Source organism: Oreochromis aureus, linkage group 3 (genome assembly GCF_013358895.1).
Source record: "Oreochromis aureus strain Israel breed Guangdong linkage group 3, ZZ_aureus, whole genome shotgun sequence".
Lineage (NCBI taxonomy): Eukaryota > Metazoa > Chordata > Actinopteri > Cichliformes > Cichlidae > Oreochromis > Oreochromis aureus.
The window spans coordinates 6,058,221-6,072,917 of record NC_052944.1 but is presented as its reverse complement, the minus strand read 5'-3'; the positions used below and the strand labels follow the sequence as shown (position 1 = coordinate 6,072,917).

The 14,697-nt window shown below is 40.8% G+C and overlaps 1 protein-coding gene and 1 long non-coding RNA gene across 2 annotated transcripts; one reads left to right on the top strand and one right to left on the bottom strand.

Annotated features, from left to right (window-relative positions):
- The first annotated feature begins 595 nt into the window (after positions 1–595).
- si:dkey-6n21.12 (schwannomin-interacting protein 1) lies at positions 596–8,607 on the top strand. The gene is made up of 7 exons (XM_031740946.2): positions 596–930; positions 2,396–2,653; positions 2,900–3,024; positions 4,686–4,803; positions 4,963–5,088; positions 7,287–7,404; positions 7,507–8,607. The coding sequence occupies exons 2-7, from the start codon at positions 2,396–2,398 to the stop codon at positions 7,605–7,607; spliced, it is 846 nt and encodes a 281-aa protein (XP_031596806.1). The 5' UTR covers positions 596–930; the 3' UTR covers positions 7,608–8,607.
- On the bottom strand, positions 8,188–14,676 carry LOC120438857. Its single transcript, XR_005612212.1, has 2 exons — positions 14,616–14,676; positions 8,188–12,010 (listed from the first exon to the last, which is right to left on the bottom strand). It is a non-coding gene; the product is annotated as an uncharacterized LOC120438857 (long non-coding RNA).
- Positions 14,677–14,697: the final 21 nt, after the last annotated feature.

Below are 14,697 nucleotides of genomic sequence, written 5' to 3'. Positions count from 1 at the left end.
GGAAAAAAAGAAACTTACACTTCATTGGGATTATCTTTGTGGTCCTCTCAGCAGGTGCGATTCTTTCTTTTGCTGCTCAAAGGAAGTAGAACTACCCGTTGAACTAAATCCTACTGCCATGTTAGAGAACATTTTAGTCACAAGCAGAAGCTGGAATCTGTTTTATATATCCCTAATTTGTGAATATCAGACCAAGAGTACGGAAGAGGATTAGGGCCACTGGAACAACACAAGTTGAATGAAAACAACAGAATTTAAATGAAAAACAGTCTCCAAACACATCCATTAAAATCGATAAAAATCCAAACAAATCTATTCTGTTGTTTTCTTCCAACTTCTGTTGTTTTTATTGAAAAACAACTCTTCAGATTAAAATTCTGCAAAAGGAAAACAAGACGTGCCCACTTTTTCTTCAGTGGCTCTAATCCTCTTACGCAGAAATGGCAACAAACATATCATAATGATTCTACAGAGATATCTGAAAAGGAAAAATAAGAAACTGAATGGACTGCTTATAACGCCCACTCACAGCGCTGAGCTGTAGTTGTCTTCTCCACCCACCTTTGGCTACGTGCGCACTTATTTTGAAGGCATCGACAGGAAGTAAACCCCAAATTCCAAAGTGGACCGCTGCAGGAAAGTTTCTCAAGTGATTCCTTTGTTCGTAGGTTTGGACCGGGAGAAAGTGGATATATAGCATGAAACAAACCAGAAGTGAATAACAGCAGCTGAGTGAGGAGGAGGAAGCTTCTGTGGACACAACGAAGAGTTCTTCGGTGAAAAGTCAGAGGGGCGAAGTTCCTAATGGAAAGAGAGGGAAGGGGAAAGATGACTAGGAGGAGCCGAGGAGGGAGCTGAGCTATGTGGCAAATCTCTGAAGCACTTCTCCGTCCGTGAAAGCAGCAGAGCCGCCTTTATTTCGAAGACGCGGTGAGTTAGAATCGCATGATCCGCTGAACTGGTCAGATGTTTTCTCCAAACTTTGAATCCACGCGGGGAAAAAGCTTCAGAGCTCAAGGAAGGGCCGAAGCTTCAAGCTAGGCTCTAAGGTTCCTCCAGCAGGACCTCCAGTTAGTTAAACCTGAGGACTGCTTGGACGTTTCAGAGTCAGGCCCTGCTTTGGGGTGTTTGTAATTCAGCAGCACATTACCCCAGAATACTTTGATTTATTTGATCAATTTTATTTATTTATTTAAACAAACTTCTTCCCGAATGTGACATGTTGTCCAAACTAAATCCCGTCTTGTTGTCCGGAACAGTCCGTGGCTGCAGACTGAGGAGTGTTTCGGTGCTCGTCAGGAAGCGTCCTATTTCTCTTGTTTACCTTTTCCTTTTTTAAAAACTCCTGATTTTTGAATATTTAAGTACTCATACCTCTTATACATTTAGCTCGATTCATATTTGGCCATGACACGTTTATTAGAAACTTGTACACCACCACAGTAGAATTAAAATCAAACAATCAATGTGTGATTGAAGGGTTTACAAAAGTGTTTCACTAATAATGTAGGAATTATAACCATTTTGTAATCCCGCCAGAGGACCCAAAGTAAATGGACAAACTAACATTATTTTAATATTAGGATTTTTTTTAAAATCCTTTACAGTCAAATACTGCTTAAAGAACAGAACTCGTAGATATTACCAAATACTGCATTGTCCTGTTTTTTATTAGATAATACAGTGAAGAGGTGAAGGGAGAGACTGGAAGAAGACACCCAGCAAAGGGCCTCAGGCCGCTGCACTGAGCCTTGCAGTGTATGTTTGCCTGCTCCGTCTGTGAGCTAAACCAATGTGCTCCCAACATTCTGGTTCATTTTCGCCTCCTTTGTCCAGCTACAACAATTTTTTCCACAACTGGGCACGCTCTGGCGTTCCCTAGGCTTTCCATCCTTGAGTGTAACCAGTGGGTTCCACCTTATTATAAACCTTCTGTACTTCCTTTCATAAAGTTGTCTGTTGATTGCAGACTGTGTTAATGATAGGCCTTCCTCAGTGCCTCATTGTAAAGCCTATGATCTAACAATCAGATGATGATCTATGAACAAGCACTTGGTGACCGTAAGAAGGAAAAACTCCCTTTTAACAGGAAGAAGCCTCTGTCAGGACGAGGCTCAGGGAGGGGCGGGGCCATCTGGCTGTGGTTGGCCATGTGATTAACTGGTTGGGTCAGAAAGAGACACCACAAAAGGCAAACTATGATAGAGAGACCGAGTTTAATAATTGTGATTACATGCAGTCTTTACTGGGATAAAACAATCTTTATCCCAGTAAAGATTGTCAACATGAATATTTCATTCATCAAGCTGTGGTGTGATTGAAGTATTCCCTTAGATATAAATACTCTTTCAGAGTAGACTGTCTGATGTAAAGCTGTGCTTCCTCTGCTGTCCAGATGGAAGGAGAGAAGGAAAGACTGAGACAACATCGGGATGAGAAGGAGAGTAACGAAGCAGATGATTACGGGAAGTGTGATGACGACAAAGACAAGGTCAAGGAAGATGATGAAGACTTGGTGGGGGCGGCGCTGGTCTGGCAGGAACGCTATGGCGAGGACAATCTAGGCCTTCCCATCATGCACTGGGAGGCCCTGAGCCTGCGTATTGCTGAGCTTGAGAAGCAGGAAGAAGAGAAGAAGGAGAAGAGGTTAAAGGTCAGAGATGTTCTGTTTTGCTGAAAGATGGATCAGTGAAACTACTGTTTGTGTACACATTCACTTTGAAGGTTGCAGAGGTGTGAGCAATGATGGCATGCACAGAGATGAATCCATGTTAGTGTGAATGTAAGATAGAAAGCACTTATCTCAAGAGTTTCACTAGGCTGATCAGTACTGTTCATATTTACTGATGTAACACGGTTTGTAAAAATGGTTTTAACATATGGTTGCTGTGTTTGTCAGACTGGGATTTCTCTGGAGCAAAGCAGAGCCCCAGTCAGCTGGAAAGAGGAGCGAGGGAAGAGATCGGAGAGCTGGGAGGATGGAGACGATGCCTGCAATAGTCACGTGCTGGCACTGACCTCTCGGTACAGGCGCACCTCTTATTTCTTACTGGATGTCTGTTAACACACCGTGCGTTATCCGTCATCATGTCACTTGGATTGTTTATGTGTTTGACCCAACTCACCAAGCAGCAGGACTTTCTCTCGGTGTGTGGTTGTTACAGTCTGCTCGCATCTGTTGCAAGTTCCAGTTTACACACAGTCAGAGTCTTTTGGGTGGAGATTCTGACGCAGTATGAGCTGCAACCATGCTTTCCTCATACGGCATGACTGATCTTAAAGACAAAATGAAGGAATTTATTTTAAAAAAAAGTTAAGCTCTGTTTTCTTTTGGGCGTGTTAGAGAGGGAGACGTTACCTCTAAACAGGAAAGTGAGTACGGAACAGGTTAAAGTGGGATTCAGGAAGCGGGGAACCCCAAAACGAGTTTTAATGGCTCATGTGGGGAAACGAAGCACAGCTCACAATAATTTCTAACGTGAGCTCCACCAGATTTTCTTAATGTACAGGTTTGTGATTTATGCATCAGAATTGAGCCAGATGTGAGCAGATGTTTCATGAGCTGTCCTGGCTGATTTCCATCCTCCACACTGACAGTACACTGTTCATGCTGTCTTTGTACCAGATGGCCACTGTGCACCAATCACATTACAGCAAACTAACCTGCAGAGGATTTTCATGCAGTCTGTAAACAACACGTTTAGTCTGCCTCAGTTTGATTTGCAGCATGAAAAAAAATAATGTCACAAACACAATATCTGATTTAGAATCATGTGGAATAGAATAGCCCTCTATTGTCACCGTACATGTACAACCAAATTATGGAAATTATTATTTGAAAACATGAGAACAAACCTTAAATTTCCAGTTTATCAAATCCCACCGAGCAGCTTTTGTCCTTCTTTCTTATCTTCTCCATCTCTGAGTGAAGTCAGCTCTTTCTTTTCTGTCTCAACTCACTCAACACACAAACTGCACACACACAGTTTGTGTGCTTGATGATTTTTGTTGAGTTGATAGAAATGTTGCATGTGGAATTACCCGACACTAAAAAAATATTACTCCCTTTATGTTCGCTCCTCTTTTGTGGTGCGAGCTAGATGCTAAAGTACTGCAACCGCTTTTTGGTGGACAATAAAGAAAACACATTTACTTTAACCTGACTGTAGCACACGATTGTGACTCTTTGAGCGCTTTTTATGCGACATCCTCTGGTCATTAACAAATGAATAGGATTCATGTGTTACTGTTTAGGATCAAATTGGTTTGTTTGAAGGCTCGCTGGAATACTAAAACAAAAGTAACAAACCTGTTCTGAGAGGAGGAAGTTGTCAGAAAAAACAAATACTCAAGTAAATACAGATACATGAATATTCTACCTAAGCACAGTAACAAGTATCTGTACTGTTACTTCCCAGCTGTGCAGTTTAATAACTGAAACTAACAAGGTGACATATTTCTATGACATATTTGACACTAGCACAGGTTACATAAAAGGGTGGACTGAAACGTTTCTTTGCATGTCCTGATTTGATAATATTCTGACTTTGCTTTGATGGAAACCTGCCGGCTGACGTTTCACCGCCTCAGCTGTTCTGTGGTCTAATGATTTTACACTTTCTCTGCTGTGATGTGAGACTGGATATGTGTCCATGATGGTCCACTGACTGTTGTCTAACCCTCAGCCTGCAGACACGGATGAATCTCCAGCTCTGCTTCATCAACAACAGTGAAAGTGAAGAAGAGGAGGAGGAAGAGGAACAGAAGAAAGGAGATGTTAGAAAGAAAGAAAGCAGCTCATGGGTAACCTCATCAAGTACAACACAGCAGAAATCAGCAGTTCCAAATTACAGAGTTAACATGTAGTTGCAAAATGTGATGCAGAGCATAAGAAGTAGCAGCACTGTCACATCGCCTCATTTCATAAGTATGCTCAGATTTCCCATCTGTTTTCTGCTGAAGAGAGGAAGTGTTCAGATTCACAAGGATCCTCAGCCTTCAACCAAACCAGAGAAACAAAAGTCAAGAGGCTTCAGGAACACTCTGAAGAACCTGCGAGACCGACTAAGGACAGACCACAAGTCTTTGGTGAGACAAATATTCAAAGTTTAAACTATGTCATCATATAACTGATTTCCAGTTATAGGAATCTGTGCTCTGCTCCCTGCACTGCATGCTGGGAATGTAAACGTTTATATAATGGCAACAACAACAGCTGCTTTAAGGAGTGAGTGCGTGGGGTTTGTGGTTGGGACGGTTTTATCTCTCACCTTTTTGCATGATGGTTCCTGAGTTTGTGTGTTTGTGTGTTTCCATGCTGTGCAAATATTTTTGCTACAGTTTTGTCTGGCGTCATCTCCCTTCGGATGTTTGACCGCCGTGCATTATTGCCAATTAAATCTGCTATGGATAATTTTCAGTCAAAGTATTGAGGTTGTTTTTCCAACAGCCATTTGAGCGTGGCGCAGCACCCGGTATACTCCCAGGTGCTACTTCTACTCTTGGCAGTCATCTCATTTTTGATTCGGAGGCCTGATTGGTGGAAGCGCAGAGCTTCACTCCTGGTGTGCCGCCGGTCAGATTCGCCTGAGTCGGGGCTGGATTGATCCCATGCCCACTTGTGTTTACCGCCTGGGCAGTCATCTGAAAGCGTGGAAAGCCACGGCTCATCATGATTTGCTGTGCAGCTTACCCCAGAGTCAGGACTCTGTTCCAGGCTCCTCTACACCTGTCCTGGGTCTCAACACTAAAATGATGGTAATTAATGCCCGCTCAATTCATAACAAGTCTTATATCTTGACTATCTTGATATCTATGACTTGTTCTGTGCAGAAAAGCTTGATATTATGTTCTTCTCTGAGACATGCCAGCGTAAGTCTCACATCTTTCAGAGCTACGTCCCACAGACTGTTCATTTCTCGGTGCACCTCAGATCTCTGGACGAGGAGGTGGGACCTTATGATGCCGGATGATCTCTTCGAGCTGTTGCATCTCCTTTGAGATGGTTATGATGAAAAGATCAGCCCATGTATGTCCACCTGCGTCTGCTCCGTCTTCTCTGTCAGTCTTTCAAGAATTTTTAACTTCTGCTATTAAACTGGGCAAAGTCATCATTGTTGGTAACTTCCACATTCAGAGGACCCATCAAACAGTACCACTAAGGAGTTCCTGAGCATTATGGACTCTTTTAACTTTGTTCAACATGTATCAGGCTCTACTCATGTTGCTGGGCCTTCTTTGGACTGGGCCGTCACTTATGGAGTTTCCCTTGACCATTTGGACACAAATGAAGTTATTTTCAGTGACCATAAGTCGGTCTCTTTGAATGTATGTTGCAACTCAGTCTTTTCTCCAAGTCTGTATTAGGCACAGGAGCTTTATTGATGACTCTGTCATTTCTAAGTTTTCTTCTCTTTAATTTTACAACTTCTGACAATGTTGAGCTCCACGCACCATAATCCACAACTCTGGACTAAAACTGCTTGGTTCTACTAGCTTAAGTGCAAACAGTGCTAGCAACGTCTGGGCTGACAGGGCTGTGACTGGGAGGGCAGTAGAAAGTTGCTGCCATCCTCCGCCTGGAAACTGGTCACAAGTCGATGGGTGTCATGTGGAAGCTGGTGGAGGACGTGGGGGCTGCCCTTCCTGGCTTCTGCTAGTGAGCATCAGCTGTAGGTCCTGCAGAGTCTCAGCCAGTAGTTTGCACTGATTTTCCACAGGAGGAGGAGGAAGAAGAAGAAATTCTGTCTTTTAGAGCACCAGAGATAAGAAATCCTTACATCCTGTAAGCATGAAAGTTCTCAACAAAGCTTTATCACTTGGTGTTCCAGAGGTGAGGTGGTCTGGTGCTCTTGCACTGGGTTCTTGTACAAACATCCCAACATCCCACAGAGAAACGCAGTGTGGAGGCTCCAGCGGAGGGTGGGCCCATGGCCACATACAGATATGTGGCACATATGGACTAAAGAGTCGAGGGTCACTCTGTATTTTGCCAAGCTAAGGAGACCTTCCAACATTTGTGGGTTGGATATGGTAGGTTAGTTCCTCTCTATGTTACTGCAACAGTTTTTGGTAAGGACAGGTTTTGGATGACAGTTTTCATGTTATGGCCCCAAGTACGGCGCAGCACATCAATGGGATTTGCCTGGTCAATTTTCCCATATGTTGGGTAAAAATGGGAATCTGGTTAACCAGGAGGAATAAAATGAATATTTTTGTTACTCTTTGTTTAGCTGTTAATGAATTGTTTCATTAAAGATGTGTAAAAGGTCAAACTCTCCTCTCAGACTGCAGCTCGGAGTGATCCTGTAGTCCAGCGGAGACATTTGGAGCACAGTGATTTGCAGGCTTTCACTATCAAGGAGCTGAACGCTCTCTGCGCATCTCTCAGCCAGGCTATACAAGGTACCATATAGCCTTAGTCATGTTGTTTAAGAATAAAAGGGTTTTCTCTGATGCGTTGTAAGAGTGAATTTTAGTGGTTCATTTTTCATCCGTCCATGTTAGATCTGAGCTCAGAGCTGGTGGGTCGCCTCCAGGTCCGAGACCAGCTGAGGACGGAGCAGGACGCCATGCTGCTGGAGGTACAGGATCTAACATCACTGTGACATCACGTTCACATTGTGAGCAGCTGGGAGGAGTGGTTATGGGACTTAAACATTATTAGGATAACTCCACAAAGTTCTCCACAACATCTGAGACATTCCCTGCTGCTGTTGGTCTGACTGGTCAATCACTGTGAAGTGTTAGTCTCTATAAATACTGGGACTGTTTTTAATGTTCTGTGTTTTTAGGTGTGTAAGGGAAATTTTGACCCACTAAAGACGCCCATCTGCTGATGAATTACATATGAAACGAAAACCAGCAGAAAACTGCATGTCAGTAAAAACCTGTGCCTTACACCATTACATTACAGTATGGGTGTAAGGCCATGTCAAAACCTCAAGGTTAGAAGCATGAGGGGGAAAGATGACACCCAAAAACAGGTTTGGTTTTGTTTGTTTGTGGTGGCGCAGAAATGATTCCGATCCTCGTGGGAAGGTGAAAGGTTTCATGAGTGTTACTGGAATTCCCGTCTGTCCTGAAAGTGCTCTTAGATCATTCGCCTTCAAGCTGCAAACACTGAACCCAGATCAGTGTCTGTACAGGCTAAATGATGAGGAGGGTCATGTGCATTTACAAAAAGGGTTTTTTTTTTTTTTTTATTAAAAAAAATAGTTTTACCATCAGATTTTATTGCATTATGTTTACATTATGTTCATTTATTAACTTGAGCATCCTGCTTGTACTTTACATCATTTCTCCCACAGTTACAGTAGAGACATTTCCACACAATAGTGAGACGGTCCTTAACACAGTAGTAAGAAGCCTAGCAGCAGTCCTGTCTAAAATATGGATCTGGCGAGTGAGACTTAAACTCTTAACTCTGCAGTGTAAAAGGGACCAATATTGAAGAGCTCATTAACATAACAGTCTGTTATTTGCTCTGTTTCGATATAGTCTTTTGATCCTGACATAAAGTCGTATTTTTATTCATGCTTGTCTGTGTACACTTTTTAACTGATGTTGGTAAATAAATGAAAAGTGCTCTTAAGTACAACAAAATCATATGCTTAGTATTAATCTGAATTTTGACACTTTTAACTTGTTGAACTGACTAACATGTTAATTGTAATTTACTGTTTTTTGTTTTGTTTTTGGTGACAGTGAAAGTATTTCATCTCATTCCTGATGAGCTGTTGATATCAAGTTTAAAAACAGCAAACTTTTAAAAAATTGAATGTAAATATGAACAGTATACATTTATTTGTAAACCATGAGTGTCTTACAATATATCAAGTGTTGAAATGGAGATCACTGTTATTGAAATGTTCTCTTGGAGTGCAAGGCCATCTTTAAAAAAAAACATTTATTTATTTAAAGTTAAAACAAAGGACATCAAAACTTGAAAAAAAATTAAAACTAATTAGAATAATTGTCAAAATGGTCAGCAACATAAGTGGTTACTTTGTTTCATTCTGAGTTTTTGAGATTGCTTTAAGTGGAAAAGGAGGTCCACTCCCCGCTGACCCTCCAGTCCACTTTGATGCTTTTCACAGTTGTTGCAACTTTTTATCCATTCTGCTGATTTGTATTGAGTTTTGCAAGTTATGAGTTGTGGATTAAAGCCTGTCCTTTCCTCAGCAGGACAGATAGTGTAGTGTTTAAGACATATTAACACTTTGGAAGCCTTTTTTGAAGTCACAGTATCCCAACAAGATTAGAACCTGGATTATCTTCTGGTTGATGTTATCGACCAATATTAGCTATTTTTATATAGCTATGTACTATCAGTATGGGCATTTATAATGGCCAAGAAATAAAATTAGTAATTATAAAATAAAAAGTACAAATTTCACTTTCAAGTTCATTGCAGTTGGTCTCCTTAGTTTCCACACCTGTGGACAGAATCAATTTCTTCCATTCCAACCTCTCCATTATGGTCAAGACCAAAGATGAAGGATCAACAACTGGAATGTAGACCTGCAGAGACTGTAATGGTGACAACTGTAGGCTGTAGGTTGTTTATAAAGCACTTTTCACAGACAGTCACAAAGAGCTCTACACAAAAGGCTAAAGTAATCAAGAACATTAGGTGCCAAAATAGACAATACGAATGATTAAATAAAACACAAAAATTAACAGTTTTAAAATGAAACAAATAATTCTTTTTTTTTTTAAAATTGTAATTCGGAACACAGAACCTGTTTGAATAGAAAAGTTTTTAACCACTTTTTTAAAAGAATCCACAGAGCCAACCAAACGTAGTCGTGGTGGTAGACTGTCCCACAGACTGAAAGGCTCTGGGGATTTTAGTATTTAGTCATGTACAGGGAACAACCGACAAACTCTGAGTCTATGAACAGAATATTTTGTTAGAAGCTTTGATAAATAATCAGCGGCCTGGCCTTTTAGTGCTCTGTATTTTAACACAAGAACTTTAAAACGAATTCCAAAATCTATTGGGAGCCAGTATAAAGAATATAAAATAGGAGTAATGTGAACTCGATTGCTAGAACTTGTTAACAGTCTGGCCACAGCATTTTGTATAGCTTGGGGAGAAAGAGATTATTTGTCCAAGCTGGTAAACAGGGCATTACAATAACCTAAACGTGATGACACAAATGTATGAACATTTTTTCCAGCTCAGCTAAGGAGACCATATGTCGTAGTTTGGAAAATGTTTCTTAAATAAAAGAAACCGGAACAAGACAAAGATTTTACATGTGAGTCAAGACCCAGAGAAGAATCAGATATTACTCCAAGATTTCAAATGTTTGACTGAGCAGATGGACAGAAAGAAGCAAGAACCTGACTGATTTTAGACTGTAGTTCAGGAGGAGCTATGATCAATGTCTCAGTCTTTTTGGTGTTTAAAACAAGGTAAGTGCTAGAGAGACAATCAGTGGCCCGAGTTAAGCACTGGGCTAGGGTGGACAACCTATCCAGCTGATGAGGCTTAAAGGACATACAGCTGGATGTCATTGGCATAGAGATGATAAGAAATGTCACTGAAAGATTGAATAATGCCAGGTAAAGGAAGCATGTAGAAAGAAAATAATAGTGGACCCAAAACTGAACCCTGTGGAACCCCGTTCCAGGTTATAGGGGCGTATGTTGGAGGAAAACCTGTCTGTTCTAAGAGAGGACCTATAAGTAGGAAGAAAACCAGTCTAAGGCAGAGGCAATAATTACCAGTAGAGCTGGAATCTAGAGTCTGTTTCTTCAATAGAGGAGTTACTGCTGGATGTTTAAAATAGGATGGAGCACAACCTCGCTTCAGTGAATGTGATGATACCAATGTGGGACCGATGCTGGTGAGAATCTCAGACAGGACAGAGGGAGGTAATATGTCTAAGGAGCAGGACGATGACGAGGATTTCATTTAACCAATTACTGTAGTTAAATCACTGGGTGTGATTGGAGAAAAAGAAGTAAATGACCCAAGGTACTGAGGACCACCTTCATAAGGGGAAGCACTTGAGGAGACTTTGGATCTCAAGTCCACCACCTTATTTACACAGTCATTGAGAAACATATTACAGTCAGAAAGTAACACGCTGAGTTGGGGAGAAACGATACTGTTGATAGTCTCAAAAAATACTCTTGAATTATTCTTTTGGTGATTTATAAGTTTATTGAAATAAGAGAATCTAGCCTCTTTAACTGACTCATTATGTAAGTGAAGAAACTTTCATTCTGAGTTTTTGAGATTGCTTTCACGATGGACAATCAGACCGGTGGACTTCCAAAGACGTTCTGCTTTTCGACAGAAACACAGAAGACTGCAACTTTGGTTATTTAACCAAGGTGTGTGGAAACTGGATGTCAGTCACTCCTGACTAGTTTTGTAAGGAGCGACCTGATTGAGAATGGCAAAGCAGAGTTCATTAAAGGAGCTCAACATCATCAGAAAAAGTTGTAAAATTAAAAAGAGAAGAAAACTTAGAAATGATAAAGTCATCAATAAAGCGCCTGTGCCTAATAGAAACTTGGGGAAAAGACTGAGTTGCAACATACATTCAAAGAGACCGACTTATGGTCAATGAAAACAACTTAATTTTGTCTAAAGGATGAAGGGAAACACAATAAGTGAAGACCAAGTCCAAAGAAGGCCCAGCAACATGAGTAGGCCCAGAAAAAGATCATTTAAAATATAAGACTTGGCAATAGAACGAGCATTAATTATCAGCATTAAATGTTACGTCCCACCAGCACAGGTGTAGAGGAGCCTGGAACAGAGTCCGGACGATGGTGTAGGCTGTACAGCAAATCAGGGTTCCTGCTGCAGTGAACAATGGGTTTCCACGCTTTCAGATGACCGCCTAGGTGGTAGACACAAGTGGGCATGGAGATCAATCCAGTTGCGACAAGTCTGACCGACAGGAGCCCCGGAATGACGCTCCCTAAGATCTCTCTCTGAAGCGGGCAAAGCAGCACAAGGAAACTGGCTCTCTTCCTCCGATGAGGCCTGAAAGAAATACAAAATGACCATCAGCCCCCTGGGTTTGGTGCTCGATGCAAAATCTTGCCTCTTGGGGTGAGCATGATCATGAGAAAGGTGGTGGATCAGCCCAAAACTACACAGGAGGAGTTTGTTAATGATCTGAAGGCAATTGGAACCGTAGTCAGCAAGAACATCACTGGTAACACACTAAGCTGTAATGGATTGAAATCTTGCCATGCCTACAAGGTCCCCCTCTTCAAGAAGGCACATCTACTGTGTGAAGTTTGCAGCTAAACGTCTACAATCGCCAGAAGTTTTTTAGAATGTGAAAAACAATATTTGAGTCACAATTTGCTGCTTCAGTGTTTTTACATCTTTTTGTCAGTTGCTTCTGTGATATATTGAGGTATAATTACAAGCTCTTCATAAGTTTCAATGGTTTTTATTGACATCAAGTATATGCAAAGGGTTGAAATTAGCACTGTTGGCCGTCTTTTTCAAGACCTCTGCAATTTGCCCTTGCGTGCTGTTGATCAACTTCTGGACCAAATCCTGACTGATGCAACCCAATCTTTCATAATCAATGTTTAGAGTTTGTCACAGTTTCTGGGTTTTTGTCAAACCAGAGATGAATTCACTGACTGAGCAGAAAAACTGGAGGAGTTGAATATGGAGAGAAATTTGCCTCAAAAGTGTTGCAAATGCGGACGATATGATCCACAAGCATAAACACAGACTTACAAATGTGTACGATGATTTCTGTATAATTTTTGAGGACCTGCAAGCATGTGCTGACCACACGTGTAACTTTTACAAATGCATGTATCCAAACCTAAATAAATACTGATGATTGCACACTATTTATTACGTTCAGCTTCACAAATCTGGTAGTTTTCTCTTTCAAAAACCTGTCTGTGCCGGACCTTTGCTTCAAATGGACAAGACAACAGTAAAGGCCTTTACACACCAAGCAGATAAAACATTTTCGAGGTGCAAATATTTAATGTGTGTATACACACTGACAACCTTGTCCTCAGGAAATGGACTGCAAAAAAAGCTCTGTTTGGTCTTTGGTTGAGTCATGACTAAAATGACCCTGTCAAAGGATGGTTGGTTAATAAGCTAGAGTGAAAGATTACTGCTCCTCTTCCTCAGTTTGTGCTTTCAGACGTCTGACAGTTATTATGACTAACTGGCACTGTTGATTCATTTAAACTAACAAGTTCATCTCCCTGTAACCAGGTTACTCTCCTCACATCCAACTTGTGGCATATGCTCTAAAAACGTTCAACAACACAAACACAACTCTTCACATAATCCATTCTTCTACCATGGTATAGAAAGGAAGAATCCTATCTACAGCATGGTAGAACAGTTTAGATTTGTGTATGTGTGTTTTTGCATTAAACATTATGAGACAAAAGATTTCCTATATGTGTCTGGGTGGTAGCAGAGATGAATCAGGCTGTTAGAGAAAATGCTCCATCTAAACATTTATGCAGAAGGTCAGAATTAACCTTTGTGTACTTGGAACTGATTAAATATAGGATACAACTTCAAAATAAAGTTATACCCATTTTGAGCACGTTTATTTCTCTCTTTTTCTCTATTGACCAACCTAGAACTTAAGTGTTTATTTATACCTTTACCCATGCTTGTGCCTGCACTTACCATTGCATGCTGGAGAAGACGGAGGATAACCAGCCAACAACCAAGTCTCATAATGTTTTTCTTTGCTTGCCAATTACAAATCCTCAAGAAAAGCAACGTAAAACAAACAAAAACTGATTTCTATTTATCATATGACAGTAAAAACTGGTTTTACAGGCCAGTTATCATTTTCGGGATGGAGTGTAATGAAGGTCCTACTCCTGACACACCTTATACAATGCCCCGTTCCAGTTGTGTTGAAAATAGGAGAATTGAGGCAGAGATGAGGTGCAGACCAGCCGCGTGCTTTTTCACCAAGATTGACGGCCACCAAAACATAACACACAATAAAACGATGTAGTTCACTGGTGGGACATATTTCCATTATGTCATTATGTGATATGTTTTTATTTGACCAGTTTACCACTTTCACTGCCCAGTTAATAAACAAATTAACTCCCAAGTCAAAGACATTAATAAGAAATGGAGTATACATATAAGCCATAATATACAAAATTTAGTGCTGTCAATAGATTAAAAAAAATTAACTAATTAATCTCACAATTTTCTGTAATTAATCGCAATTACTTGATCAATAGCCTGGTTGCAATTACATTTTTTCAACTTTTTCAAAGCTTGTAACTGACATTTATGCAATATAATGAAGTAAATGTAGAATAAACACAAAGGCTGTTGAAAGCTTAAATTCAAAGAGAATATGAATAGTTTTCTTCAGTCTTTTAGCACAGCTTCTCTCCTGTGAAATACAACTAACCCTGTTTATTGAACATCTTGAACATTCATGTTAACAAAAACTCTGTAAACATGTATCCTCTCTCTCTGTCACTCTTGGGGAGGCTTCAAGTCCTTGAAACGAGGAACCAAAGCTGTGTAAAGCGCCTGTTCTCAACAATATTAACAGATCTGCAGTTTGTTGCAATCCACTCGGCGACAGTCAAAATGTCCGAGGTAGACTTACTGAGTCCCCGATGCTCCGTGAGTGGTTTGTCCAAGCTGGGTGACGCGTTAGCCAAAGTGCTAGCAGCATCCCCGGCTAACGT